The sequence below is a fragment of the Scardinius erythrophthalmus genome (assembly GCF_964197995.2).
Source record: "Scardinius erythrophthalmus genome assembly, chromosome: 20".
Classification (NCBI taxonomy): Eukaryota; Metazoa; Chordata; class Actinopteri; order Cypriniformes; family Leuciscidae; genus Scardinius; species Scardinius erythrophthalmus.
In genome coordinates, this window is record NC_138240.1 from 6,777,279 (window position 1) to 6,803,684 (window position 26,406).

Sequence of the window (26,406 nt, forward strand, 5' to 3'; positions counted from 1 at the left end):
TGCTGATTCTTTTTAGAACCTCTAGTAAAACTTTCTTTCTCTCTTTCTTTTTCTGTCTGGTGCATTCATCCATCTAGAATGTCATTGTTTGGACAATAATTACTATCCCCAAAGAACCCATAACCATAAGCATTTATAAACCATTTCTATACAGATATACAGATATATTTCTATACATGTATACAGATATAGAGCTCCAGGGTGGTAATTCATTCATTTATTCTTATATTAATAATATGCATAGGTCACCCTGAGTAGGCGTAAGCTTTGCATCCTCACGTACTGTTGCATATCCGTGTGTCTGCACAGTATAATGAACATCTGGCTGCTTGAAATTATTTAATACTGAGTCAGTCTCGTTCAAAAGGCCCACTTCATAATCACAGTTTGATTTTCTTTTACCAGCAATTAGAGTAAAATAGAAAAGTATTATTAGTTTTACATTCCAAATGGGTATATGAGGTGATAAAAAGAAAATATATTTAAAAATACTTGTATCCACACAGATTGCATTTTTATACTTGTTTATTAAATTATTAAAATGATTTTAGTTGAATACATGTAAGTGAACATCAATCATTATTTTTAATGTAAAAAATCGTGGCTTTCTTAGTAACTATCATGTTTTCTACTGAACTGAACAAACGTAGCTTATTTTTAATTTTATTTTTAAGTATTAATGTATATATATACACACACACACATACTGGCTTAAAATCAAAGTATTAATATATATATATATATATATATATACATACACATATTGTTTTCATGTTTATTTAAAATAAATAATACTAAAGATTAAAATAAAACTTAGATTAAATTTATGATAAAATGTATTTTTCAACAATAAATATCTTTCAATGACTTTCCAAGATTCAGACATTGAAAACATCACAGAATTTTTTTTTTTTTTTTGTATGAATGTTTTTTTTTTTTTATTTTTTTATGTACTTTACCCGGACAAAGAAAATGAATTACATATACGCACAATATCAAATACTACAGAGTACAAAAATATATACACGTGCATACAGCTTTCCAAGAACACCGTTTACCTGTGGTGGATTCACCTGCATTGGAGGGGCTGGGCAAAAGTTATATCGGCTGCGTTGAGTGACAGTCTGTTATACCAATAAACAAACGTCTGCTCAATATACGTCAGTGCCGCCCTAGCCAAAGTCGATTGATTGGATGTTGATGGGCTCCTTTGGACACTTGCTGTCCAATCAGCGTCCTCCACATGCGGCAGAGAGGCAGTAGTGAGTCTCCTGCGATAAAACGAGTAAACGCCGCTTCCATCACCACTCAACGGGAGAGAAGGACGTGAAAAGGGGTCGTCCGTCATATTTCCAGGCAGGCAGAGGCTTGGACGGGGGCTGAATGTGATGTACTAAGCAAGGATCTTTCCTTTTGGCTTCCACTGACTCCCAGTTATTTGGGAAACAACAAGAAGAAGATAGAAGAACTCTGTTGGATAAGACTATTGGAAGGTGCATTTGCCCGTCTCAACTTTCCACATATGTTCTTCATTGTGTCCCATTGGATGTCAATGTATGTGTCAACTCATAGGCATATTCGTATCTTTTTTTAATTTATTTTTTGACCAAGGCAGATTTCTTGAGCGGGATTCTATTCCAGTCTAACGATGGAGAACGCTCACACGAAGAGTGTGGAAGAAGTTTATAGTTATTTCAGCGTCAACGAGAGCACGGGACTGACTTTAGACCAGGTGAAAAAGCAGAAAGAAAAATGGGGTCTCAACGGTACGTCTGATACTTTAGTGTCCTTCACAGCCAGCTACGCCACACAGACGCTTTGAAGTTGACATGAAATTGTTACATTTGTTGCAATCAGCCGGCAGGAGCGTTCGAAACAATTGACGTCATCAAACACGCTTTATGGCAAGCTGGTGTAACATTCATTTTTAAAAAACAAATCTGTTTTATGCTACGTCTGTAGTTACTAGTATATTTTTAAATGTCACTATCAACTAGGTACTAGTACTTAAGTGACTAGCTATTTTGCTTTCAGTTTTCCTAGCTCTAATGTATCACAGTTGTTACTTGCAGCATTTTTAATTTTACTTGTAAGATATTTATTAGTAGTCATTCTGACTATTCATTACTTATTACAAAAAAGAAAGAAATAGCAATTGAATATAACAATAGAAATTATACAAGTAATAGAATAGGTACTACAATCTCAGAATTTTTTTTTTCTTAAATAATTTCAAAGAATCAATGGAATAGTTACTTGTCTTAACTGCCATAATGATAAATAGCACAAGAAGAAATACTAGTGACTAATTGAATGGATATTAGCCACTATTGGAATATCTTATGAATGGTTATTAGTGAAACTGAAAAATACTAGTCATTATGGAATTATTTAACAAGTGATTAATTAGTGCTTATGGCAATAAATGTATACTACTTGGGGTACTTCTACATGACAACGGCGTACTAAAAATGGAAAAGTTTTTCCTTCGCGTTCTTGAAAGGTTTCCCATACAGACTGGTCAAAACAATCCCCGGTGTTCACATGGATCTGTGAAAAACCACTAATGCTGCATAACGCATGCCAGGCCAGTAGTTGGTGATATCACTTTAGAGAAACACTGGCCTATTATGTAAAATGTGCATGATGTCACCGTTTTCACAAATTCATGTTTTTGTAGTTTACAAGGAGACAACTAAAAACGAAAAACTTTTTATGCGTTTTGGCCATTCATTTACATGACAACAGTGTTTTGGGGGGTCTGACAATTCAAACTTTTGAAAACAGTTATCAAAGTGAAAACAGTACTATTATTGTCTGTGTAAACTACAAAAAATGCGCATTTGTGAAAACAGTGACGTAATGCATGTGAACGTGGATCGTTTTGGCAATGTTGTCATTGTGCATGGAAAAACGTAAAGGGAAAAACTTCTCTGCTTTAGTACACCGTTGTGGTGTAAACGACGTACCCTAAGTTTAAAAAAAAAAAAAAAAAATGTTAAAACAGCTTGCCATGCACATTTCCCCTAGACTTTGACAAGGTTGGAAGACAGGCACACACAGGCCCTTCCAGCACAGAAATAAGCTGAAAGAGATGTTTAAATCTATCGGGCTTTATTATGTTTCTGTAAAATCAAAGCGAGCATAGCTAAGACCACTCTCCATTCTTCCTCTTTCATCAATTCAACAGAATCATGTTTTTATGAAAACATAGATGAAAATATTTCTGTTAGCAGCCGGCTCAGAACAGCTTGTGTGTATGTATGTATGTATGTATACGTGTGTGTGTTTGTGTGTGTGTGTGTATCACAGCATGTGCTCAAAGATGAGCCAGATATTCACTCATTTGGATTTGAAGTCCTCATCTTAGAGTGCAAGGTGTTTGTGATATGAAGATATTTACTTATATTTATCACTTCTCAAATATTTAACTTGGGTGTAACATTGATCTGCATTTTAAAGTAAAGAAGATAAATGTAATCTTTGAGTTTTAATAGGTTCTTATAAGGTCACAGGACAATTGTGTTATAGTCAATGTCAAATCAATTTCTGTTTGAGAATGTACTATTCACTGTGTTTTTGTAACATTATACTTTGTTTTTTTCATATCCTTCAATTAACCACACAGAGTTACCTGCTGAGGAAGGTAATATTCATTTTTCAACTGTAACATGATGTTATCATTGTTTTACTCATGGTATTCTGATACATTTGATTTTGATGTTTGACAGGAAAATCTATATGGGAGCTTGTCATCGAGCAGTTTGAAGATTTACTTGTGCGGATTCTTCTACTGGCAGCTTGTATATCTTTTGTAAGTAACATGTTCTGGCAGAGTTCTGCCTGCAGTTATTATTATTGTACACTATTCGACTTGAGCGAACCAATCTTTGAGTTTCAGTAGTGTAATTACAGCCATTTCTCAGATGTGATTCAGCACAGTTTCATGTCAGGTGTTGATTGTTTTACATTAGAAACAAACCACAGCGTTACATGCGCTGAGATAAACACTGACTGGTATCCGGAAGTGCTGTGAAAGTTAAGATGTCTTGTTAGCTCCCTGAGTCTTGCACGCCTTGTCTTGGGTTACTCGCAGATCAGAAGAGCTAACAGCTGAGGAAGCGGAACTCCTTAGGAATGGTGTCAACAGCATTCAATGAGATTGAGTGTCTGTCACTCGCTGCCAAACAAGACATCTTAGTGCACTGCAGTTTTACAGCTGAGGTGTAAGGACCTCTTGAATTAGCCAAGGGTTTACCACCAAATGAAAAGACACGTGGCTGTTTGCTTGGAGACTTAAAAGGGTTATTAAAGATTTGAATTAATTCCTGCAAATTTACTATACATATTAAAGATACGTTTTTTTTTTCTTTCCTGAAAGTAGTCTCTTAATCTCACCAAGGCTGCATTTATTTAATCAAAAATACAGTAAAAACTGTAATACTATGAAATATTACAATTTAAATTGACAATTTAAATGCGTATCTCCTATAAATTACTACTACTTTTAATATACTGTATTTTAATTAATAATATAAACCAGGAAAGTAATGATAAGATGGCTGATCATTATGCTTTGGCAGTTTGACTGCCCAAAAGCATTAGTTAGAATGCTTTCACAGAGCGGATGAGATGAAGCTGGCTGGTCGGCTGGAAGTAGAGAGGTATGCCAGCATCGCCCAGCGCTGTGATACTGAGGTGTTGGAGTCTGTGGTTTGACAGCTGTCTCGTAGTTGGCTGTGTAAGAGGGCATCTCTGCAGGCCAAATTAGGCCTCTGACCTTCAGTTGCAGGCCTCTCATTACCACAGACAGACCAGTAACTCCACTGTCTCTTGAGAAAACCACCAAGATGTTGATTGGAAGGCTTCAATCTCTGCATTTGCTGTGCATCTAAGGACTTTTTATATGAAGCAGATCATGCAAATCTATTTTTAAAGGTGCAAAACATCAGTGCTTCCGTGCAAAACAAAACTGTTAAACTCTTAAGGTGTTATAAAAGTGCTTGTGCTTAATGACACGAGGGAAAGTAAATAGATGGTGCAGCTTCTTATTTTAGGAGTTCATATGTTATAATGTATCTAAATGAGGGAAATAAAAGATGTCGTTGCTGCAGTGAGCTGTGGGAGTTTAATTTCTAGTCATTAAAACATACAGCTGGGATTGGCTTCATCGTCACATTTAGTTTTATCTTTCTCTCGTTTAAACTTGTTTAAAATCATGCAGTTAATGCAATCCAAACACAATCTCATTTGTAAACGGGCTGTTGAATCCATTATGAGAAGGCAAATGTCACTGGCATGTCTCGTCTAGAATCTTGATCTACTGGTCTTGAAATATCCAGAGGCTGTTTTGAATGTGAAATACTTGATTAGATTGAACAGGATTTGTTGTGACATGACTTTGTTTTTTCCTGCAGGTATTAGCCTGGTTTGAGGAGGGAGAGGAAACTATCACTGCCTTTGTGGAGCCTTTTGTAATCTTACTGATTCTTATAGCTAACGCCATCGTAGGTGTTTGGCAGGTCAGTAAAGTATCATGAAGTTTGAACAATTGCAACAATAATGTCTGAAAGTCCCATCCCAAACTCTACTGCAAAATTTCCCAGTGAATAAAATCGACTTTTTTATACATTTGATTCTGTCCATCTCAGGAACGTAATGCAGAAAGTGCCATTGAAGCCCTTAAGGAGTATGAGCCAGAGATGGGCAAGGTGTACCGTCAGGACAGGAAGAGTGTGCAGAGGATCAAAGCCAAAGAAATTGTGCCTGGAGACATTGTGGAGATCGCTGGTAAGCATTGCATTTTATATCATGATAAAGAAGATGTGATCACAGTGTCACTCAGTCCAGCCTCAGTAATTTCTCTGAATCCAGTTATTAGCAAGGTCACTGCATTTATGGGTTGTTATATGAGATAATAAGGAACAGCCTCTCAGCTCTTCTGTCCCTGAATGGACCCCGTACAGCTCCATTGTATGAGTATAGGTATTTTTGGTTGCACCTGTTGATTCTCAATGGACTGTGTGCGTCAGTCCTCATCACATGTTCGTCAGCGCTCATGCTCTGCCCAGAAGCACATCTATATCTGTTGGACACAGCGTTGGCTCTTTTGGTTTGCGTATATTTTTGCGCCGCCTTTTTGGAGATGCCTGATGATGTTTCTCAAATTTGAGCTCTTACAAATAAATTATGTAGAGTGTGAAATTTATTTTCTTTAATTACTCATTAATAATTAATAAATAAATGTAGAGAATGATCCTGCTTTATAAATCGCAAATTATTTCTAAATCAGTAAATTATACGTTTATTAGTTGAAAACATTCCACATCATTATCTGATCATAATTCTCGCTTCTCATTGCTCCCAAAATGTGACGTATTACAAAATTATCAGCTTTTTATTTAGCATACATTGTACATTTACAAAACCTTTTTTTTTTTGTAAAATTCGTACATTTTTTTTTTCTTTTGTTTGAAATAAAAACACGTTTGCTTGTTTGTAGGGCTGCACCATTTGTGATTTATATATCACACTATATAAATTTTGTGATTTATATATCAATATGACTATAAAATAATATCAAAATTACTACAGAAATTACTATTGTAATATTTCACTGTAAAAAAAATTACAGTACAACTGTAAAATTACAATACTGATATTTATGGCTGTTAAATTTCTTTTTCTAACGCTAAACCATCAAGCTTTTATTTTGATGGAAGACTGCAGGGCGACTTTAAATCTACTCTTTTGTTGACAACAGATGGTTAAGAATCGCTTCTCATTTCAGGTTTAATTAAATCACTGCCTTTGCTGTGTGATCATCACACTTTGCATCATATCGTGTTCTGGTTTTGTTTCATTTGATTATGCAACCTCAGTTTCTGCTTTTATAAATCTAATGTAGGATCAGATCGTTTGTAGATGAAGCCCCTGGTTTCTTGCATAATTACTATTTTTGAAGACTTTAGAGATGAAAAAGCAACCAAAATGAAAGTGGATTGTGGTAATGTTTTAACCTTTAACTCCTTTGCAGTAGAACTGGTGCTGTTTTTTTATTTTTTTTTGTGTGTGTGTGTGTAAAGTGGTAGATGTTATATTTAGCACTGATAGACTGTTCAGATTATGGAATGGTTTAATTATAACTCACAGCGACAATGGTGCAGATGACAGGTGCCGGCCCTGAGCCCTGCGCCCACCCCTTCTGCAGCGTCTCACAGAATTGCAGCCTGTGACGTCAGATATGATTCAGACAGACTGCAAAGTCACCTTGGAGAGAGGTCATTTTGGAATGGTGCTGTTTTAGGGGTCAGTGATAAGGCCCAAACGTGGGTACATTTCCCATGAATGCATTTATTTCGTAATTACTCAAAATCCACAATTTCACTGTCTGGACATTTTGCAGATAGGGACGTGATAACAGATTTGACCGACCAACTGTTTCGATGTGATTAATTTAGGAAGAGAGGGTCACCTGGAGCTTTTTGGCTGAATCTGCTCTGTGATGGCATCTGCGCTGATCGTTTAAAATGTTTTCCTGTGGTTTCTCTCTCTGAATCTCTGTCTCTGCTCCTGCTGTGGGTTGTGAGCATATCGCAGTCCGTGCCTCGGCTCAGTACACCCGCTGCAGAGGACTCTGGGACTGTAACCAGTTTAGGCGTGAACAGAATTACAAATGAAGCCAGCGGCACCCTGACAGCCTATCAGTTCTGCGCAGGGCCGAGCTCAGCATGTGGGCCACCTCGCAGTCCTCTGTGCACATCTGATGCTTTAATTAGCATAGGCTACCTCTCAATGCTCTTTGATATTCTAAGCCAAGGTGCTTTGGTGTATAAGACAACTGCAGGTGTAATCTTGAGTAAAGCCTTATGTAAGGATAATTCTTTGAACAGTATATGAGCAGTTTAATTGCAATGGGGTTTTTTTCTTCTCGCTTTGGGGCCATCTATATGCTACTGTACTTAAGTTGGCTATTTTTGGCTTTGTTATATATTTATACATTTTCAATATTCCACTACTGTCCATGTTCATGCTCTGTCCTCATGGGCAGGACTTTTTTTTGGGGGGGCGGGGGATTAATTATTATTTAACTGTTTGTTTACTTGTTTACCTATCCATCCAGCTTGTAGCTTTACCAAAAGAGCATGACACTAACAACGCCAAGCTCATGGGTTCAGTTCCCAGAGAATGCGTGAATTGATGATAATTTAGCATAAAATATGGACTAGTCAGGCCATGTGGTTATGTTGTCTTTAACAACATCAAACAGAAAGATCTTGTCTAGCCAACTATGTTTTAGACGGGTCCATTTGTCCTGAAAGACTTTTTATGTATTGCTGATTGTCATTGTCTGAGGCATAAACAATACTTAAAACCAGTGAACCTTTTCGAAGTCTGTATGTTGCAACCGTCAATTGTCAAGTGGAAGGTGTCCAGGTCTAACAGCTGTTCCTATTGTTCACTCAGAGAGATGACCTTATAGGGAAGTGCCCATGATATACCACCCCTTTCCCCCTTAATGCAAATGCTTTCACATTGGCCTTACCCATCAGCATAGTCTGTGCTCTGGGAATTCAAGCACCCAGGCGGGGTGGCATGCAACATTCTGCTGGACCTGGTAACCATCGGCCATCACCGCGGCAGGGGCCCGGCAGGTCTTTGATGCCCCCAGGCTGTCAGCAAGAATCCACAAATGGCTGAGTTAATATGAATGAGAGTAAAGGAGATACTAGCCATTTATCAATGTTGGGGTTGAAACAGGTGTCCAATCATTCACATCACACTTCACTGAGTGGCCAATCAAAACCAGTGATTTGTAGATTAGAGATGGGAAGATAATGCCTTTTTATGACCGATACATGGTATTTTGATGTTTAGATGTCCGATATTTATTAAAAATGTTTTGCACATGTATTATCTTTGTTTTGTGCTGTCTAAGCATTTTAAAGTTGTTGTTGTTATTATAAAACTAAGTTAATTTACCTGTCAATACTGTTGTTGTGAATGTGATTGGGAGCTGTCATCATACAAGAACATACTGTGGGGTGTCCATTTCAGAAAACAAAATCTACCTATAGAAAATTAACCTTGATTAATTTTTTTTTTTCTGAAAAGTGAGTATAAAAAAAAAAAAATGGATTAACCGATTATCAGCCTTGATTCATCTCTATTGCCCCCCCCCCCCCCCCCAAAAAAAAGTTTTTCTAACACAAGTAATTTTTTTTAGCTTCACTCACAACCTCAAGACCCCCCACGGCTCAAGCTATTCTGTGATGACATGGCAAGTAAAATGCAGGCATATTTGTTTGACCCCTGTGTCCTGCGTTGCTACAACGAGCAGAGGAATGAAAGCACAGACGGCGCTGTGTTGCTGGGGGAGCGATGGAAGCAAAAACCTTTAAACAAAACTGTACTGCTTTCCGTCCCCCGACCTCCTCCCGCGGAGGGTTAGGTGTGAGCTATTTTACCCTGCTGATTGATGCATGCTGAAGGTATTTTAAGATACTAAAGTGCTTTATGATATGGCAGCTGGATTGCACACATATACTCCATCTTCCTTTGCATTGTGTGTTATTTCTTGATCTTGAATGCTCCATTACTAGTTCAATATTTAGCTGAATATGTGGTGAGTCCTTGTGTGGGTGTTGTGTAGGGCCCTTTTGCTGGGTTTGTTCTGGGCTCCTCGAGGGCCGATGAGGAGGCTGTGTGCGTACAGTGGGCGGATAGATAACTCCAACAGCTCAGGGGTTCGGAGGTCACTCTTCTACCTGGAGGCCAGGCAGATACGCCTGAAATAGCTCATCGCAGGGGCTTTTTGTATATGCATACTGATAAATGCTGCTATGTTCTGGACAGTGTTGACACACTTGTGAATAGCGCCATCGGGCCTCTCTTAAGTCATGAGTCAGCTCTCAGCTAGAGCGGAATTGAATAGACACTTCATTCTCACTTTGTGGTACGAGCCTGCATTAGTCAGCTGCACAATTAAGCATCTCTGAAAAGCACCCATGTAATTTGAAGTATGGACCTTTAAGAAAGAAATTCTGAGGCTCCATTATGTGCATCTCTATCGAATCCACTTCATTCATTGTGAAGCATGAATTGAGTGCCTTTTAAATTCAGTTTAAATTTTGAAGTTGCAAACAAGATGGAGAATTGTGATTTGAATTAAAATAAATGAGATTTGTTTAATGCTTTTGTCAAGAAAACTTGATTTTACAAATGCTTGTTTGAAAGTTTTTTTTTTTTTTTAGTTTTTGAAAATGTATGGACCTTGGATAGATTTTGGAAATGTCACCTATAGATTTTATTTATTTATGTAATTGTCTTATGAATTTAGATTATGTAATAAATTATGTATGTCTAGACTAACATTTGAGCGCAGCAGCACCAGTGCCAAAAGGCTACGTTCAGACTGCCAGTCCAAATCCAATTTGTGTGCATATCTGATTAAAATCTGATTGAAGTGTGAAAGGCAAAGAAATTCATGAAATGCGGTTGGAATTTTTCAGTTGGACTGCTCTGATTGGATTTCGTGTGGTTTATGTGACTTTCCCACACCACATAAAATGTAAGCGTCAGACGTTGTTATAGAAAACATGCTGACAGTTGCTGTAGAAACAAGTTTGTGTTGTTGCAAAGTGCCGGATGAGCAGAAAATGACAATATAACGGAGACATGTTTTGAAACAAGTGGAGACAACAGCGTGAAATAAAGCCACTCATACCAGCCTCAGTTTCTGCCGCTGCTTCAGAAGACGCAGTAGTGCAGCGCAGCGGCTACATATTATCATGTTGTAAATAAGACAACATCTGAATTGCAAACCCCTCCATGTTGCAGTGGTGGTTGTTGTTTTGGCATATGCCTACCTACCAACATTGCCAGAGAAACCAATGCAGATATTCCGGAAAACGAAAGAGCGGCATGCCATGGGCACACTTTGGATCTGAACAGTTGCATTCTGGATGTCAATAATTTAATATCAGATTTCAATTGGATACACAATGTTGTATTTGGGACTGAGAGTGTGAACGTTGCATAAGTTCTACTAATGGTGGCACCAGCACCTGATTTGGTAGCACTTTTATAGGATCATACTGAACTGACCTACAGCTTCAGAGATTATAAAAGGAGCGCTCTTTACTTGCTTTCTGTGTAATTCAGTTGCAAAATTGAATTTTTTTTTCATGAGATTTTGTGACACTTCCTACTTCATAGATTAGTACAAAAAGTGCCAAACTTTGACATTGATTTCTTGTTGAAAAATTCCCAATATGATTCAGAATTCATTAAAAAGTGCTCCCTATATGTTTTCAAAGATTTGCATGGCCTATAACCAGAGTATGTTTCTAATTTAATCATTCGGCATCAATCTATAGGTTTCTAAGCTCAAATTATCAGCTACATCTTATGGTTCCTCTGTTCCTCTTTGCCTTTTCTGTAGCCACTCCAAGGCACTTGAATACGTTTTCTGTCCTTAAAAACATCCCCTACACTTAGTGTATTTCAGAGTGTGCTAACACCTCATTTGTTTCTTTTAGCATTTGAAAATGTCTTGTTATCTGTTGCTTGTGTTTGTATGGTGCATGCTTTTTATCTTTTGTACAACACTTTGGCTCCACATTGTGGTGTTGAAAGTGCTTTATAAATAAAGGTTGAGTTGATTTCATAATGTCTAAATATACATTCAAAAGCAAAATGTGAAAAAATATTAGGGAGTGGAAATAGCTAATAAGCCAATAAGTGCTCCTCTGCTGCCTTCTACTGGTTATAGTGATAATTTCATGTCTTTTTTATTTTATTTTTAGGTGTTTGTTTGCCACCAAGTGTTAGTTTTCCTTCATCTTGAAACTTTTAGTTTTACAAATGGGAACAGTCTTTGAAGGATGAACAAATAATGTTTTTGGTTATCACATTAAAAAAAAACATTTAAATTGGATAATATTTAGAGCTTTGAAATGCTTCACACACCTTTTTCCAGCACTTCAAAGTCCTTAAAGTGCTTAAATTTCATTCTCAAAAGGTTGTACGAAACCTGAAATCTATATATATATATATATATATATATATATATATATATATATATATATATATATATATATATATATATATATATATATATATATATATATATATATATATATATATATATATATATATATATATATATATATATATATATATATATATAAATATATATTTTTTTTTTTACTATTCCTGCCACAATACCATCATGGTTACCGTTACTACATTAAATCCATGGTGAATGTTTGTGATTTGTGGATGGAAAAGCCTATAACTTGTTCATGGCATAATGTTTCTCCTGGTTTCCACATCAGCACTGTTTGATCTGATATGGTTTATAACAGAATTATGCGCTGAATGATGCTCACTAGATGTCCCAGCAATGCTATTAATTCTGCAGCGAATACCAATGCTTTTATGTAATTATTTTATTTATTTTATTTATATTCAATAAATTAGCTTTTTTTTTTCTTAGAATGCATTAACTGTTGAAATTTCAATTTTTCAATTTCAAATGAGCTTAATTAGCATTGGCTGTGCACCACAATGTTACCAAAGCATTAACATATTATATATAAATAATAAAACAAACAAACAAATCATGTCATATGTAGCATAGTAAATAGAGACAATCCATCTTAATAAAGTGGGTCTCTAGGGAGTTAACTGTCTCTGACATTGTGAATGGCTAACACATATTTTGCAGCTATGCTATCATCTTCTTCAAGTATGAAGGGCGTTTTCTCAGTATCACTAAGTTCAATGAATGATGGAATCAATGTTTCAAATCTGGGCAGAAAAGTTTCTCTTACACTGATATATTTAGTACAGATGAGTTGAAAGTCTTTCTCGTCCTCCATTTGTTGTTGATCACAATGTCTACAGATCCTCTTCTCTGTCTGTCCATGTTTGTCAATTTTGGGGGTCAAAATGTGCTTTTCATAATTTCATCATGATTCATAATTTCTTTGAATTGCAATTCAGTATATTCCTCTTTCTTTCACTGCAATTCTAATTCAATTTATGCTGTATGGCCAATTCAAATTCACACTTGTGAGTTGTAAAGCAGCCAATTATTAAATTCTGACTTTTACCCAACCCTGGTTGCATTACACCAACATTTGAACAGTTATCTGCACTTCACCTCCAAATCATGGTTTGTCCATCACATGATCAATTCTTCAATGATCAAAGCCTCATTCTTACTAGAAATGTTGGCTGAGTTTGTTCTCTTGTTACCAGTGAACAATGCTGGGTGACCTTCTGGGAACTGGTCTTCATTGTGTACATTCGTTCTCGATTTAGGCGGCTGAAGTTGCAATTGAGCTCCATTAAGTCTTTCTGAGAAAAGCCGTCACTGCCCCGTGTGTACGACCTTGCCGGTGTAGCGCCTCACAGATCGTGGCTGAAGGACAGCCCGTTAATCCACAGCGAAGAGATCCTATTGCACACACATGTGTGATGATCAGTGCCAAGGCCACGCAGCATCCATTGTTGTCATGCCCTGTCATTTTTTTTTATGCTGCCACGCTGCGCGTTATGGCTGGGTAAATTCCCCAGGCTTTCTCTGATAGACATGTTAATGTTTAACGTGAGCAGATCAGTAAAGAAACATTTGAAGTATTTCTTCTTCCAAGTGTGGCCTGAGGAAGCATATTACAAACATGCTCCTCAAAGCTGCTCTTCAACACCATTGTTATAAGTTATGAATACACTGAGATTGTTACAGTTGATTGACAGCTTGGGGGTTATTAACCCTCTTTACTCTTCCTATTGAGCGCAGGGGCAGCTGCTGTCATGTTTAAACCTGATCAGCGCATCGGCGAACGTATCTGAATAGTTTTCCCATTTTTGGCGTGGAGCATTGTTCCTCGCCATGCTATTTTCTTCTCTCACCCTCAAGGGCGCAGATGAGCTTGCATGTCTGTTTTGTTCTCGATGGCTGAGCACGCTCTCTCTCTCTTTCTTTGGTTCCCTTTTTAAGTCCTTTTAAGTTATTTCATGATTGTGCACGAGGGACTAGTGGATTTGATTAAACATCATAATTTGATTTGTGTTCATCTTGCCAAGATTTTTTTATTAGTCAGGAGATTTCCGAAAAGATTTAATGTTATGCTTTCTGAACTCTGTGTTCTGGCACTTGCAATGATGCAATGTGTGGATAAAACATGCAGTTAGGATACTACAGTACATCTGAAAAAACAATGCACAAAGCTTAGATGCTTAGTTTGACCATAGAAGAAACAGTTGATTTGTAAACTATTTTTCTAGTTTAATTGCAACATTAAACTAGAAAAATAGTGGAAGTTGGAGCTGTCTGCAGTACCTTCATACTGCAAAACTTTACATATTTTACTCTTAAGGACCGTTAAATTAGTTGCAAAGAGGTTTATGATTGCTAACCTATAATGTACGTGCTTATTTAGTTTTCACCCAAAAATGAAAATGGTCATTTACTCACCTTCATGTAGTTCCAAACCTGTAAGACTTTGTCTTCTGTAAAAGACAAAACAAGATACAGTATTTTGAAAGACATTTCAACTGTTTTTGTCCTTAAAATGACAGTCATGTGGTTAAAAATACAAAACAAACATTGACTTGCAAGTTATATTCTATAGTTTTATGTAAGGAAGAGAGAGAAAGTGTTTTTATTTATCACCTATCCATTTAGCAATTTTAACTCTGAAATTGTCTGTTTTCTGATGATTTAATATGCTCTAAATATCTTATTGTTTCTATGTTTTAATCTAGTGGGTGACAAGGTACCTGCCGATATCCGTCTCTCTGCTATTAAGTCCACCACACTCAGAGTGGACCAGTCTATCCTGACAGGTAACCAAGTGTTTTGATCATTTGTTGGTGTATCATCTATTTTGGCTGTGGGTTTTACTCTTATTTCTCCCATCTTACAGGTGAGTCTGTCTCTGTCATTAAGCACACCGACCCTGTGCCGGATCCCCGTGCCGTCAATCAGGACAAGAAGAACATGTTGTTCTCGGTAAGAAATGTACTTTAGTCTAGTCAATTCACCTTATTTAAAGTGCTTTATACAATACAGCTTGTTTCCAAGCTTTACAGTGATAAACAGGAACACAATGATTCAGTGATGCAAACAGAATTCAATTCATCTATAAAGCAGCTCTGGAGAAAAATGTGATGTCGTCCAATAGTGTCAGTGCATTCAAGTCAATAATATTGCAGAATATTAAGTGTCCCAAACTAAGCAAGCTAAAAGGCGTCAGCGGCAAGGTACCAAACTCCATCAGCAGAAATATAGAGAAACCAGACTCAGCTTTAGTACGCTCTTCATTCTTTTTGTTCCAAACTAAATATATCTTCCTGTTCATTTTAAATGTGTGCATTCCAGGGAACCAACATTGCTGCCGGCAGAGCCGTGGGTGTGGTGGTGGCCACAGGCGTAAACACCGAGATCGGTAAAATCCGTGATGAAATGGCCGCCACCGAGCAGGAGAGGACCCCCTTGCAGCAGAAGCTGGATGAGTTTGGCGAGCAGCTCTCCAAGGTCATCACCCTGATCTGCATCGCCGTGTGGATCATCAACATTGGCCACTTCAACGACCCCGTCCATGGCGGCTCCTGGATCCGTGGCGCCGTTTACTACTTCAAGATCGCTGTCGCCCTGGCTGTGGCTGCCATCCCTGAAGGTCTTCCTGCTGTCATCACCACCTGCCTGGCTCTCGGCACCCGCCGGATGGCCAAGAAGAACGCCATCGTCCGCTCTCTGCCCTCCGTGGAGACGCTGGGTTGCACCTCCGTCATCTGCTCTGACAAGACTGGCACCCTCACAACCAACCAGATGTCTGTCTGCAGGGTGAGCTCATCCTTTAGCAGTTTAGTCATCCTAGGCTTTGTACAAAAGAAATAACTCCATGAAATGGCTTGACTAGTGTAGTTTTGAGCTTGAGGAGTGCTGTTGACATATTTGAAACAGGAAGTTGTGGCAGATGGCCAGTAGCCTTCAGTCTACTTGTTTAATGTGCATACAACCCTAAGGAGCCGTTCACACAGAACGCGTTTTTCCATTCCACTGAAAAACAATGGAAGAGTAGCGCAATGTAAACGGACATCTTTAACCGTTGCGCTCATGTCTCGTGCATGACACGGCTTTCTAAAAATGCGGCACTCAAGTTAAAAGAAGTTCAACTTTTAAAAAACGCATCTCTAGATTTAGCTTTTTTCATGACGCTGACCTGTGTTCTCGTGTTTTTAACAGCAAACACGTGTTGTGTGAACCAGCCTTAAGTCTGTTGTCCTGGAAAAAAAAAGATTGTAAATTTGTTGCATATATCTGCAAAAAAATGACTAAACATAAACATGGACTAAAAGTCCAGGTTTAAATGGGTCTTTTAAACAAGTATTTTAATAAGATTGATGGTGATAAGATTGTTCTTGCAGTTAGATCTTACAGATCTAAAAAAAAATCTTAATAGCTATTTTTTTTATTTTTTTTTTAAAGAGCTCCATGTCTACTTTGCTTTTATTTGGGGCTGTTCAATTTGGGTGAAAATAATGGTGATTTATATATCAAGATACAATTTTTATTATTATTATTATTAACTAAAAATATTAAACAAGAGAAAAAACATTACTACTGAAATAATACCGTTTCATTCTAAAGCGCTTAAAATGAAATCTTCTCCTTGGTTGGCAACAGGGTTATAAATGCTTCACATCACAAATCGTTGAAAACCCATGTCCTCCTGCATTTCTCCCACAGTACTCGTCCAGGATATCTTTTTATTTTGATTTAGTATGTTTGGATTTTTAAAAATCCTCAGTCGTTCACTGAAAATGAAGTGTTTGGTGCAGCTTTAAGAACATCAGCGATAGAGATTTGTCAAAGGACTGAGCTGCTCGCTCTGCAGAAATACAAGAATGAGCTCGATGACGGATGGCTGTAGTGTCCGAATTGTTTTCTTCATCAGATGTTAACATAATCAGCTTTAACATCAGTTAACTTTTCAACAAATTCCTTCTAGATGGACAGCATGCTGATGCATTCAGCTAACAGTTGAAAATAGTGTCATAAAGGTTCACTCAAAAATGAGAATTGTTAATATACAGGTTTGGAATAACATGAGGTGGTATAAATGACAAAACTGTTCCTAACATGTATCTGTGTTTCAGATGTTCATCATGGACAAGGCAGAGGGGGAGAAGTGCTCACTGAGTGAATTCACCATCTCTGGCTCCACATACGCTCCTGAAGGAGACGTGTGAGTTTTCTGTTTCTGTCAGCTTCTGGTTTTTTTTTGTCAGCTTCTGTTTAGTAGGTATTTTATTCATCATTGTGTTTGGTTACTCAGATGCCTTGATAACCGAATAGTGAAGAGCTCCCAGTATGATGGGTTGGTGGAGCTGGCGACCATCTGTGCCTTGTGCAATGATTCCTCCCTGGATTACAATGAGGTAGACTTACTAATTGTCCTTTCTTAAGGTGGAAGATATAAGCAAAACTGATATCATTATACATTTATAATGAATATGAAAATTAGTATTTATGAAACTGATATTCTCAGAAATAATACAATATACACAATTTTATGAAAAACTGATTCCAAAACTCCAGGAAAATAAGTGTACATTACTGATTAAATTATATGTATGATATATGAAAGAGTCATTGATATACAGCATTTTTATTACAATTCAAAATGACTCTTTTTGAATATATTATATAATGTAATTTATTCCTGTGATGCAAAGCTGAATTTTCAGCATCATTACTCCAGTCTTCAGTGTCACATGATCCTTCAGAAATTTGCTGCCTAAGAAACATTTGTTATCATCAATGTTTCAAATAGGTTTTTTTTTTATTTATTTTTTATCTGAAATAGACAGTTTATATTATACACTAAACACACTAACACTACTGTTCAAAAGTTTGGGGTCAGTAAGATTTTTTTTTTAAAATAAATTAATAATTTTATTCAGCAAGGACACATTAAATTGACCAAAAGTGACAGAATATTTTGTAACATTATAAATGTCTTTACTATTTCAAATAAATGCTGATGTTTTAAACTTTCTATTCATCAAAGCATACTGTAAAAAAACAGTACACAGCTGTTTTCAACATTAAACACATTAAAATATATTACCGATCCCAACCGTTTGAATGGTTTTATATAATATGTTTTATATAATATATAATCATTCCTTGGATAATTGGATTGCATATCTAACCATGTTTGCCAGCAGTAGAACAGGCACTATGAAAAGCTTTGGGAGAAGGTCAGTTCCACACATGGGGGATGTTCCTTGATAAATGCAATTCTTTCAGGCTAAAGGCGTTTTCGAGAAGGTTGGAGAGGCCACGGAGACAGCTCTGACCTGCCTAGTGGAAAAGATGAACGTTTTTGACACTGACGTCAGGAGCCTGTCTAAGATCGACAGAGCCAATGCCTGCAACTCAGTAAATATTTCTGATTACTAGTAAATAATTATGCCTGTACTTGTTTAATCGTGATTTGCTAACTCTGTGTGTATGTGTAGGTGATCAAGCAGCTGATGAAGAAGGAGTTCACCCTGGAGTTCTCCAGAGACAGGAAGTCCATGTCTGTGTACTGTTCCCCTAGCAAGGCCAAATCCTCTTCATCTAAGATGTTTGTCAAGGTGCAAACCGGATACTGGTTTGTTATATACTGAGTCATTGTACTGCTGATGTTTTGATCACATTGTTAAACCAGAGTGTCTTCCTCAGGGAGCCCCAGAGGGAGTGATCGATAGGTGCACGTATGTGCGTGTGGGTGGATCCAGGGTTCCCATGTCTCAAGGCATCAAGGATAAGATCATGTCTGTGATCAGAGAGTACGGCACTGGCCGGGATACCCTGCGCTGCCTGGCCCTGGCCACCCGTGATACTCCCCTGAAGAAAGAGGAGATGATCCTGACAGAGACCGCCAGCTTTGCAGATTATGAGGTGACTGAGTTACAGTGTACTTTACTAGTCTGTGTGTCATACTGACATAGTGTGTATCCATCTAGATGGCTCTCTAGTATCTTAGTACCACTAGCTTGTTTACTGTCTTATAAACCATTTATCCATCTAGATAGTTTATTAGATAGCTATTTAGTACCATCTAGCTGTCTAATATAAATGTATTTGAACCTTGCTAGCTACCTAATAAACTTATCTACTGTAGCTATTTAATAAATCTAATCTTTGTTTCTTGGCAGCTTGCTACATCATAAATCATTCATCTAGCTTGTTTCTAGTAAACCATTTTCCATCTAGCTAGTTAGCTATTTAAGCTAGTGTCTAGCTATCTAGTAACATCTAGCTCTCTTATAAAGTATCTTTGCATCTCACTAGCTTCCTGTTTATCATATTAAATATGTCAATCTAGCCAGTTAACTAGTTAAGGTTTAATCCATCAAGTTAACTGTCTAATAAAACATTTTCCATTTTGCTAGTTATTTATCTGATAAAGTATTTACCTTTCTAGCTATCTAGTAATGTGTGGGGGGAATTCAGGTTGATAGAGACACTTTTTCATGGCAAAAAAACAAAGAAAAAAATGGCAAACCGTGTTCCAATCAACCTAAAATCACCCTATAGTTATCTATTAAAAGTAAGTTTGCATCTCGCTATCTAGTAACATATCTAGCTGTCATACATTTTCTAATATTTATTCATCTAACTAGTTATTATACTAGTACTAATTTATCCACTCTAATAGTGATAATCCATCTAGCTATTAAGCTGTCTAGAAAGCTACTGTAACTAGGATGCGAAATGGTTTATTAATAACACAATTTAACTATCTGGCTATCTCGTAATATATCTAGCTATCTAATGAAGTATCATTGTCATGCTATTTGTCAATTTAGCTAGTTTGCTATTTAATAAAGTGATAATCCATCTACCTAGTTAGCTGTCTAAAAGTATTTAACTTGCTAGTTACTACTAACTTATACAGTACTAACATAAATCTTTTTATTTATCTAGCTTCCAATCTAATAAATGATTTATCCAACTAGCTAACTATCTAATAAAGTGTTTATTTATCTAGCTAGTTAGCTCTCTAATGGCATATTTAGCCACAGTGTCTAATAAAGCATCTTTATGTCTAGCTAGCTATCTCAAAGCATCTATCCATCTAGCTAATTAAGTGGAAACCAGAAAAGACCACATTTGATGAGGTTTTACCAGTTTATCCTAAGTTTTTCTAAACTTGCCTGTCCTCTCCATCTGCCAGTCTGATCTGACCTTCGTGGGCTGCGTGGGCATGCTGGATCCTCCTCGTACAGAAGTGGCCGCTTCCATCAAGCTCTGCCGCCACGCTGGCATCCGGGTCATCATGATCACTGGGGACAACAAGGGCACGGCCGTGGCCATCTGCAGACGCATCGGCATCTTCTCAGAGGATGATGACGTCGACCGCATGGCTTTCACAGGCCGCGAATTCGACGACCTTTCACCCCACGCCCAACGCGAGGCGGTCATTAATGCCCGTTGCTTCGCACGTGTCGAGCCTTCACACAAGTCCAAGATCGTGGAGTTCCTGCAGGGCTTTGACGAGATCACTGCCATGGTAGGTGGCCATATGATGATAATGGATAGTGATTTAGCCAGAGGTGGACAGTAACAAAGTACATTTACTTGAGTACTGTACTTAAGTACACTTTTTGAGTATCTGTACTTTAAAAATTTTACAAAAAAACTACTACTACCACTACAATTCTGTCAAGGTCCTTGAGTAGAAAGTAGTAACGTCAGTCAGGGGTTGCATTTTGATTGGAAATGAAAGTCGCGTTGACGTCAGAACCCAACGTAAGATTGACGTCAACATCCAACGTCGTACAGACATTGGATTTTAGTTAGAAAACAAAGTCGGGTTGATGTCAGATTTATGTCAGAACCCGACATTAGCTTATAGAAAACAGTAAGGCTAACATATTCATACTAAAAGCAAAAAAACTTTAAATCAGGCACTATTTGAGGGAACAGTCATTTGGGTGTCCGAAACCATTGTGGACGTTATTGAGTGCACTTATTCAATCTCACATTCAATCCCTATCAATTTTATTATTGTCTTTACAACTTTTACTTGTAACGGAGTAATATCTGACCAGTAGTATCTGTACTTTCACTAAGGAAGTGTTCTTTGTCCACCTCTGGATTTAGCTCAACTGTGATTGTTGACTGAACGGTTGTGTCTTTGCAGACAGGAGATGGCGTGAACGATGCCCCTGCCCTAAAGAAGGCAGAGATTGGCATCGCCATGGGCTCTGGCACTGCTGTGGCCAAGTCAGCCTCAGAGATGGTCCTCGCTGATGACAACTTTGCCACCATTGTGGCCGCCGTTGAGGAAGGTAGAGCGATCTACAACAACATGAAGCAGTTCATTCGTTATCTCATCTCCTCCAACGTGGGCGAGGTCGTCTGGTCAGTCCGTCTTTCATCTTCCAGTGGGTGTTTTAGGTTTGTTGAATCTGTTGCTGATACGAATGACTCCTCCTCAGTATCTTCCTCACCGCTGCGCTGGGTTTCCCTGAGGCCCTGATCCCCGTCCAGCTGCTGTGGGTGAATCTGGTGACTGACGGTCTGCCCGCCACCGCTCTGGGCTTCAACCCCCCTGACCTGGACATCATGAACAAGCCCCCCCGCAGCGCCAAGGAGCCCCTCATCTCCGGATGGCTCTTTTTCAGATACCTGGCCATTGGCTGTGAGTCACAAACATGACCAGTGCATCCTTTGATTGGACTATAAGATCATTTACAATTCAAGAGAATAGTGCTTCTGTAAATGTATCTAGCTTGGCATCTACTAAAGGATCAATTATTGCTGGTCTGTTAACTGTTGTGTTAACTGGTGTTTCTCAGGTTATGTGGGTGCTGCGACTGTAGGAGCTGCAGGCTGGTGGTTCGTTATTGCTGAAGATGGTCCAATGATCTCACTTTACCAGCTGGTATATATCTCTGTTTTGAACTAAAAGTGATGTCTGTAACCAAATCTGATACAATAACATGTAAAATGAATGCTCAGAACTAGACTGATGTCGAATTATCTGATTTTTGTTTTCCCCCGAATGTCTTCATGAATTGAAATTCAACTGATTGCAGCACAATTTATTTGACGACTCGTTTTTTTAATAAATGCATAAAAAAACTAAATTAATTTTTTTTTTATTTTAGATGTCGTCACTCATGCTCAAGAAAATGTCGTCACTCATGCTCATTTCTTTGATCAAAAAGGCTAATGTTGTGAAATATTATTACAATTAAAAATAACTAAAATAATATTTTAAAATGTAATTTATTTTTGTCATGCCAAAGCTAAACTTTCAGCAGCCGTTACTCCAGTCTTCAGTCACATTATCCTGTGTAATTTAATTAAAATATTGAATATATATTATTACATTTTATTTATTTATTTGTTTGATATTTAATGTAATTATTACATAAAATAATAATTTTCTCTGTTACCATTATTGTTGTTTTATTTTGTTAGTCACCACTACTTTGTCTGTCTGTTCTAACTCGTTCTCTTTTGCACTCTCTCTTTTTCTCAGAGTCATTTCCTGCAATGTTCTCCTGATAATCCTGACTTCCAGGACCTGGAGTGCCACGTGTTTGAGTCTCCCTACCCCATGACCATGGCCCTGTCTGTGCTGGTCACCATTGAGATGTGTAACGCCCTCAACAGGTCAGTCCTCATGACATCCAGACTCTTTTTAAAAATGAGATTTGAACCCAAATAAACGTCTCCTCCTCCCTCCTGCAGTCTGTCAGAGAACCAGTCTCTGGTGCGCATGCCTCCCTGGGAGAACGTCTGGCTGCTGGGAGCCATCTGTCTCTCCATGTCTCTGCATTTCCTCATCCTCCATGTGGAGCCTCTGCCGGTACAGCAACCATCCTGATTTATCTTAACATAAATCTGAATTTATAAGTGCCCAGTGTACAAGAGTTTATGTCAAAAATCATCTTGGGGCCCAGAGTAGGATTAGGTCCGTAACGGTTGGTTTCAGCAGCGTACAGGCATCGTCAAAACTATCTCCATGCATACGGATCAGCGAAAACGACTAAAAACGCTGTATTCTTCTGCCAGGCCATTAGATGGCAGTGAGACACTGTAGACTGAACACGTAATGCGCATGTGCATGACGTCATCGTCTTCAGAGATTCGCGGAGACCGTTTTGAAAAACGTGCACTTTGAAAGCCGTTTACATTCAAAGTTATGCGTTTTTAGTTGAAAACGGTGTCGTGTAAACAACCCCTTAATCTCTGAATGTAGACCCAGTTTGCGCACTCACTTTTTTTTTTTTTTTTTTTTAACACTATTTTTATTTTACTTGATTATTATTAAAATAAATTTAGGTTAAATGTCTAATTACATTAATTCTGACACCTAAAATAACTGAGTAATAATAACTAACTATATGTACTTACTGAAGGGTTAGGTTTAGGATGAGGGTTTGGTTTAGCGTCAATTGCATGCAATTATGCATCATTTATAAATGCATGTAATGTGTAACAATGACACTATATAATGTTGAATATAATGTGTAATAATTTTATAGTAGTTTAATGTCACTAAAACTCAGTAAAACGCAGTACTCACGCTTTCAATGCAGGCATTCGCACTCTCCCGGTGCTCTCTCTATTAGTGCACTATACATATTCAAAGCATTTTAGATGGTTTATTCTTATAAAATATACTACTAAAACTAAATGTGACATGGTGATTTTAAATGATGTTTGCACTTTCACTTTGAGGTGTAAATGTGCAATTCTGACTTTTTTTCTTTTCTTGCAATTGTGAGTTTATATCATGCAATTCTGAGTTAATTACCTTTTTTATTTTATTCAGTGGCGGAAAGAAGCTTCCGTACCATACAGTGTTTATTTTCTATGTGATATCCTAAAATAAGCATATAAATGGGTGGATGGAAACATCACTTTTTTTGGAACTGCGAGACCCTATTGAATATGGTGGTTGACTGTACATGAAATGTTTTTGGTCTGGTTTCAGTTCCTTTAGCTTAAACTTTTAGCATCTCATATTGCTGCTGCTTAAATATTAATGATATTGCAGTTCAAAAGTTTTATAGTTTTATTTGTGCTGCCCTACATCCGGGTTCTACTGTCTGTGAAAGCCTGTGAAAAGTTTAATTCCATGCTTTCGTTTGCTCCACAGGTCATCTTCCAGATCACCCCTCTGAACGTGACCCAGTGGCTGATGGTGCTGAAGATCTCATTGCCCGTCATCCTCCTGGACGAGCTGCTCAAATTCGTGGCAAGGAACTACCTGGAGCCCGGTAAAGACCTGGACCAGGAGCCCGACAGGAGAGGCTGGTCCCTCTCTGCATGCACTGAGGGCATCTCCTGGCCCTTTGTAGCTCTGACACTCCCTCTAGTGGTGTGGCTGTACGGCACAGACACTAACATAACCCAGCTGTTCTGGTCCTCCTGACTGATCCCAGAGCTGCCGTCAAGCTAACACGTGACTCCAAATAACCACAAAAGCAACATTAACCACCGACATTTACCTGTTCACATTTGCACACGCATCCAAGCCTTGTTTGAATTTTTTATATAATGTTTACCCTCATATATGGCATATTGCTGTCAGAAAATAGTATGTTCTTTTCTCTTTTTCTTTTAACATTCCATTTTTAAGCACATTTCATGTTTTTTATTATTATTATTATTAAAGGTGTATATTTTCTCAGGTCCCTTTATGGCCTTTTTTGGATGTTCGAAACAGGGAGATGAAATATTTATCAGATTGCTTTGGATATTTTTGGCTCGCAGCTCCGAGATGTCTTTATAGCCTTTTGAATCCGCTGGGCCGAAAAGAACGAATGTGCATTTGAGTTATATTTAGATGTTTTCTACAGTAACGTCACATATGTCATTTCTGTTTCCTCCCCTCGCTTGAAGCTAAATGATTTCCTCTCTGTGTTAAGTAGATCGCAGCTACCTCAGTTCCGTCGCTTGCTTTCATTTGGTGTTTTTGCTTGATAGAAGACTAGCCAAATGCACCAGTTCTCTTGTTCTAAAACACTTCCTTTTTTTAACAGCTAGTGTTTTTTGAACACATTATCTGAAGCTGTTTACTTTATCACGTGTTGGATGTATTTATAGGGACAGTGTAGAGATTATAATATTATAGATCAATTATTTTTACTGTAATGTATATGTGTATATACTAGGTATATGAGAAAATGAACTGGGCACAAATCATCCTTTTTTTTGTATAATATGTAGGATGAATTCTGGGATAAAACCCCTGATATTAGTAAACTAGTGTTGCTGGATAAAGACCTCTTTAACTGTAAATGGCACAACTTATTCACTAGAGGTCGTGTTTTTTTTTTTTTCTTCCATTTTTTTAAAAGCAGTTCTCTTGTAAAAGTGTCTCGCTCCAGGTGATCACCACAGACATCATGCATGATTAAATTCGACGTATTAAAACTAATCGTGTTGTCCTGTGTGCGTAAGAGAGTGTGTGCTGCTCACATAATTCTGCAATACTCATGATACACCATCACAACCTTGTGTTTGTTTGTGCTGCTGATGTAATACACACAATTATCTGGAAAACAGTTACACAGGAACTCCATATAACGGCTCTGAAGAGGCAGTTAATCACGTTTGACGACTATTGCAGTTGCATGACGACATCTCTGTGTGTGTACGGTCTTTTTGTGTGTTTTTGAGTTGTACTTCAGTTCTTTGATCAAATGTCTTATTTTCACGTCTTTCTCTCTCTCTCTCTCTCTCCAGCTCGGGATGATTGAGCCAATCCGCTCTCTGTATTCCTTGCAGAACCTGTGAGGTTTTCTTGACTTTAGTGCATGTGTTGTTTTGAGCAGCTCCACACATCTTTCTAGGCCTGCATGTCAACTGATAAAACTTAAAAATTTGCATTAGTTTAGGTAAAAATTCAAACATTATGAGTGTTAAAACAGCTTATTTGAGACCTGATAGCCCAGATCTGAAGCCAGTGAAATAATAAAAAAAAACACTTAAATGTAACATTACAGCAGTTTTCATGGTGCATGTCCCCTTATGATAAACTTTTGTATAGCACTGCAATATTTAATTTGAAGAAAGAAAGAAAAAAAGAGAGAAAGATGCCATTAGTGGTAAAAGGCATTGTTTTTTCCCTTAAATCTTTTGTGAGATATGTAAAATAACCAAAAATGATTGTTCCTGTTGCTTTGCGCAGGGATGTGCAATATGTTTTAAAGCCGAGGCTCATTTCAGGTGTTCGGTGTGTGTGTGTGACATTGAGAGACAGGCGGTCTTTTACAGCAGTTCCCATGACAACTGGAGGGCGGGAGCTGCCGAATCAGTGTTGTAATTATCACAATGACTTGTGGTTAATAAAATGATATTACATGGTCACG

The 26,406-nt window shown here is 37.8% G+C and overlaps 1 protein-coding gene across 2 annotated transcripts; it reads left to right on the forward strand.

The window, feature by feature from the left end:
- The first annotated feature begins 1,184 nt into the window (after window positions 1-1,184).
- On the forward strand, window positions 1,185-26,404 carry atp2a2a (ATPase sarcoplasmic/endoplasmic reticulum Ca2+ transporting 2a). Of its 2 annotated transcripts, XM_081349927.1 has the most exons (22): window positions 1,185-1,493; window positions 1,616-1,766; window positions 3,629-3,646; window positions 3,732-3,814; window positions 5,418-5,522; window positions 5,652-5,790; window positions 14,776-14,856; window positions 14,937-15,022; window positions 15,392-15,856; window positions 17,173-17,261; window positions 17,352-17,454; window positions 18,329-18,460; window positions 18,541-18,660; window positions 18,749-18,967; window positions 20,247-20,582; window positions 21,216-21,436; window positions 21,514-21,716; window positions 21,874-21,959; window positions 22,563-22,696; window positions 22,775-22,892; window positions 24,189-24,309; window positions 25,781-26,404. In XM_081349927.1, exons 2-22 carry the CDS (start codon window positions 1,649-1,651, stop codon window positions 25,792-25,794), a joined length of 2,991 nt encoding a protein of 996 aa, XP_081206053.1. In that variant the 5' UTR covers window positions 1,185-1,493; window positions 1,616-1,648; the 3' UTR covers window positions 25,795-26,404. The 2 variants fall into 2 exon arrangements, with proteins under 2 accessions (XP_081206053.1, XP_081206052.1); XM_081349926.1 differs by lacking the exon at window positions 25,781-26,404 and having other exon boundaries at window positions 24,189-25,471.
- Window positions 26,405-26,406: the final 2 nt, after the last annotated feature.

What these genes read in the sequence shown, in the direction of transcription:
- atp2a2a (XM_081349926.1), top strand. Translation starts at nt 1,649, where the DNA reads ATGGAGAACGCTCACACGAAGAGTGTGGAAGAAGTTTATAGTTATTTC. An exon ending in ACCAGATGTCTGTCTGCAGG is followed by an intron (nt 15,857 to 17,172) that starts GTGAGCTCATCC and finishes TCTGTGTTTCAG; the next exon opens with ATGTTCATCATGGACAAGGC. An exon ending in TCCATGTGGAGCCTCTGCCG is followed by an intron (nt 22,893 to 24,188) that starts GTACAGCAACCA and finishes TTTGCTCCACAG; the next exon opens with GTCATCTTCCAGATCACCCC.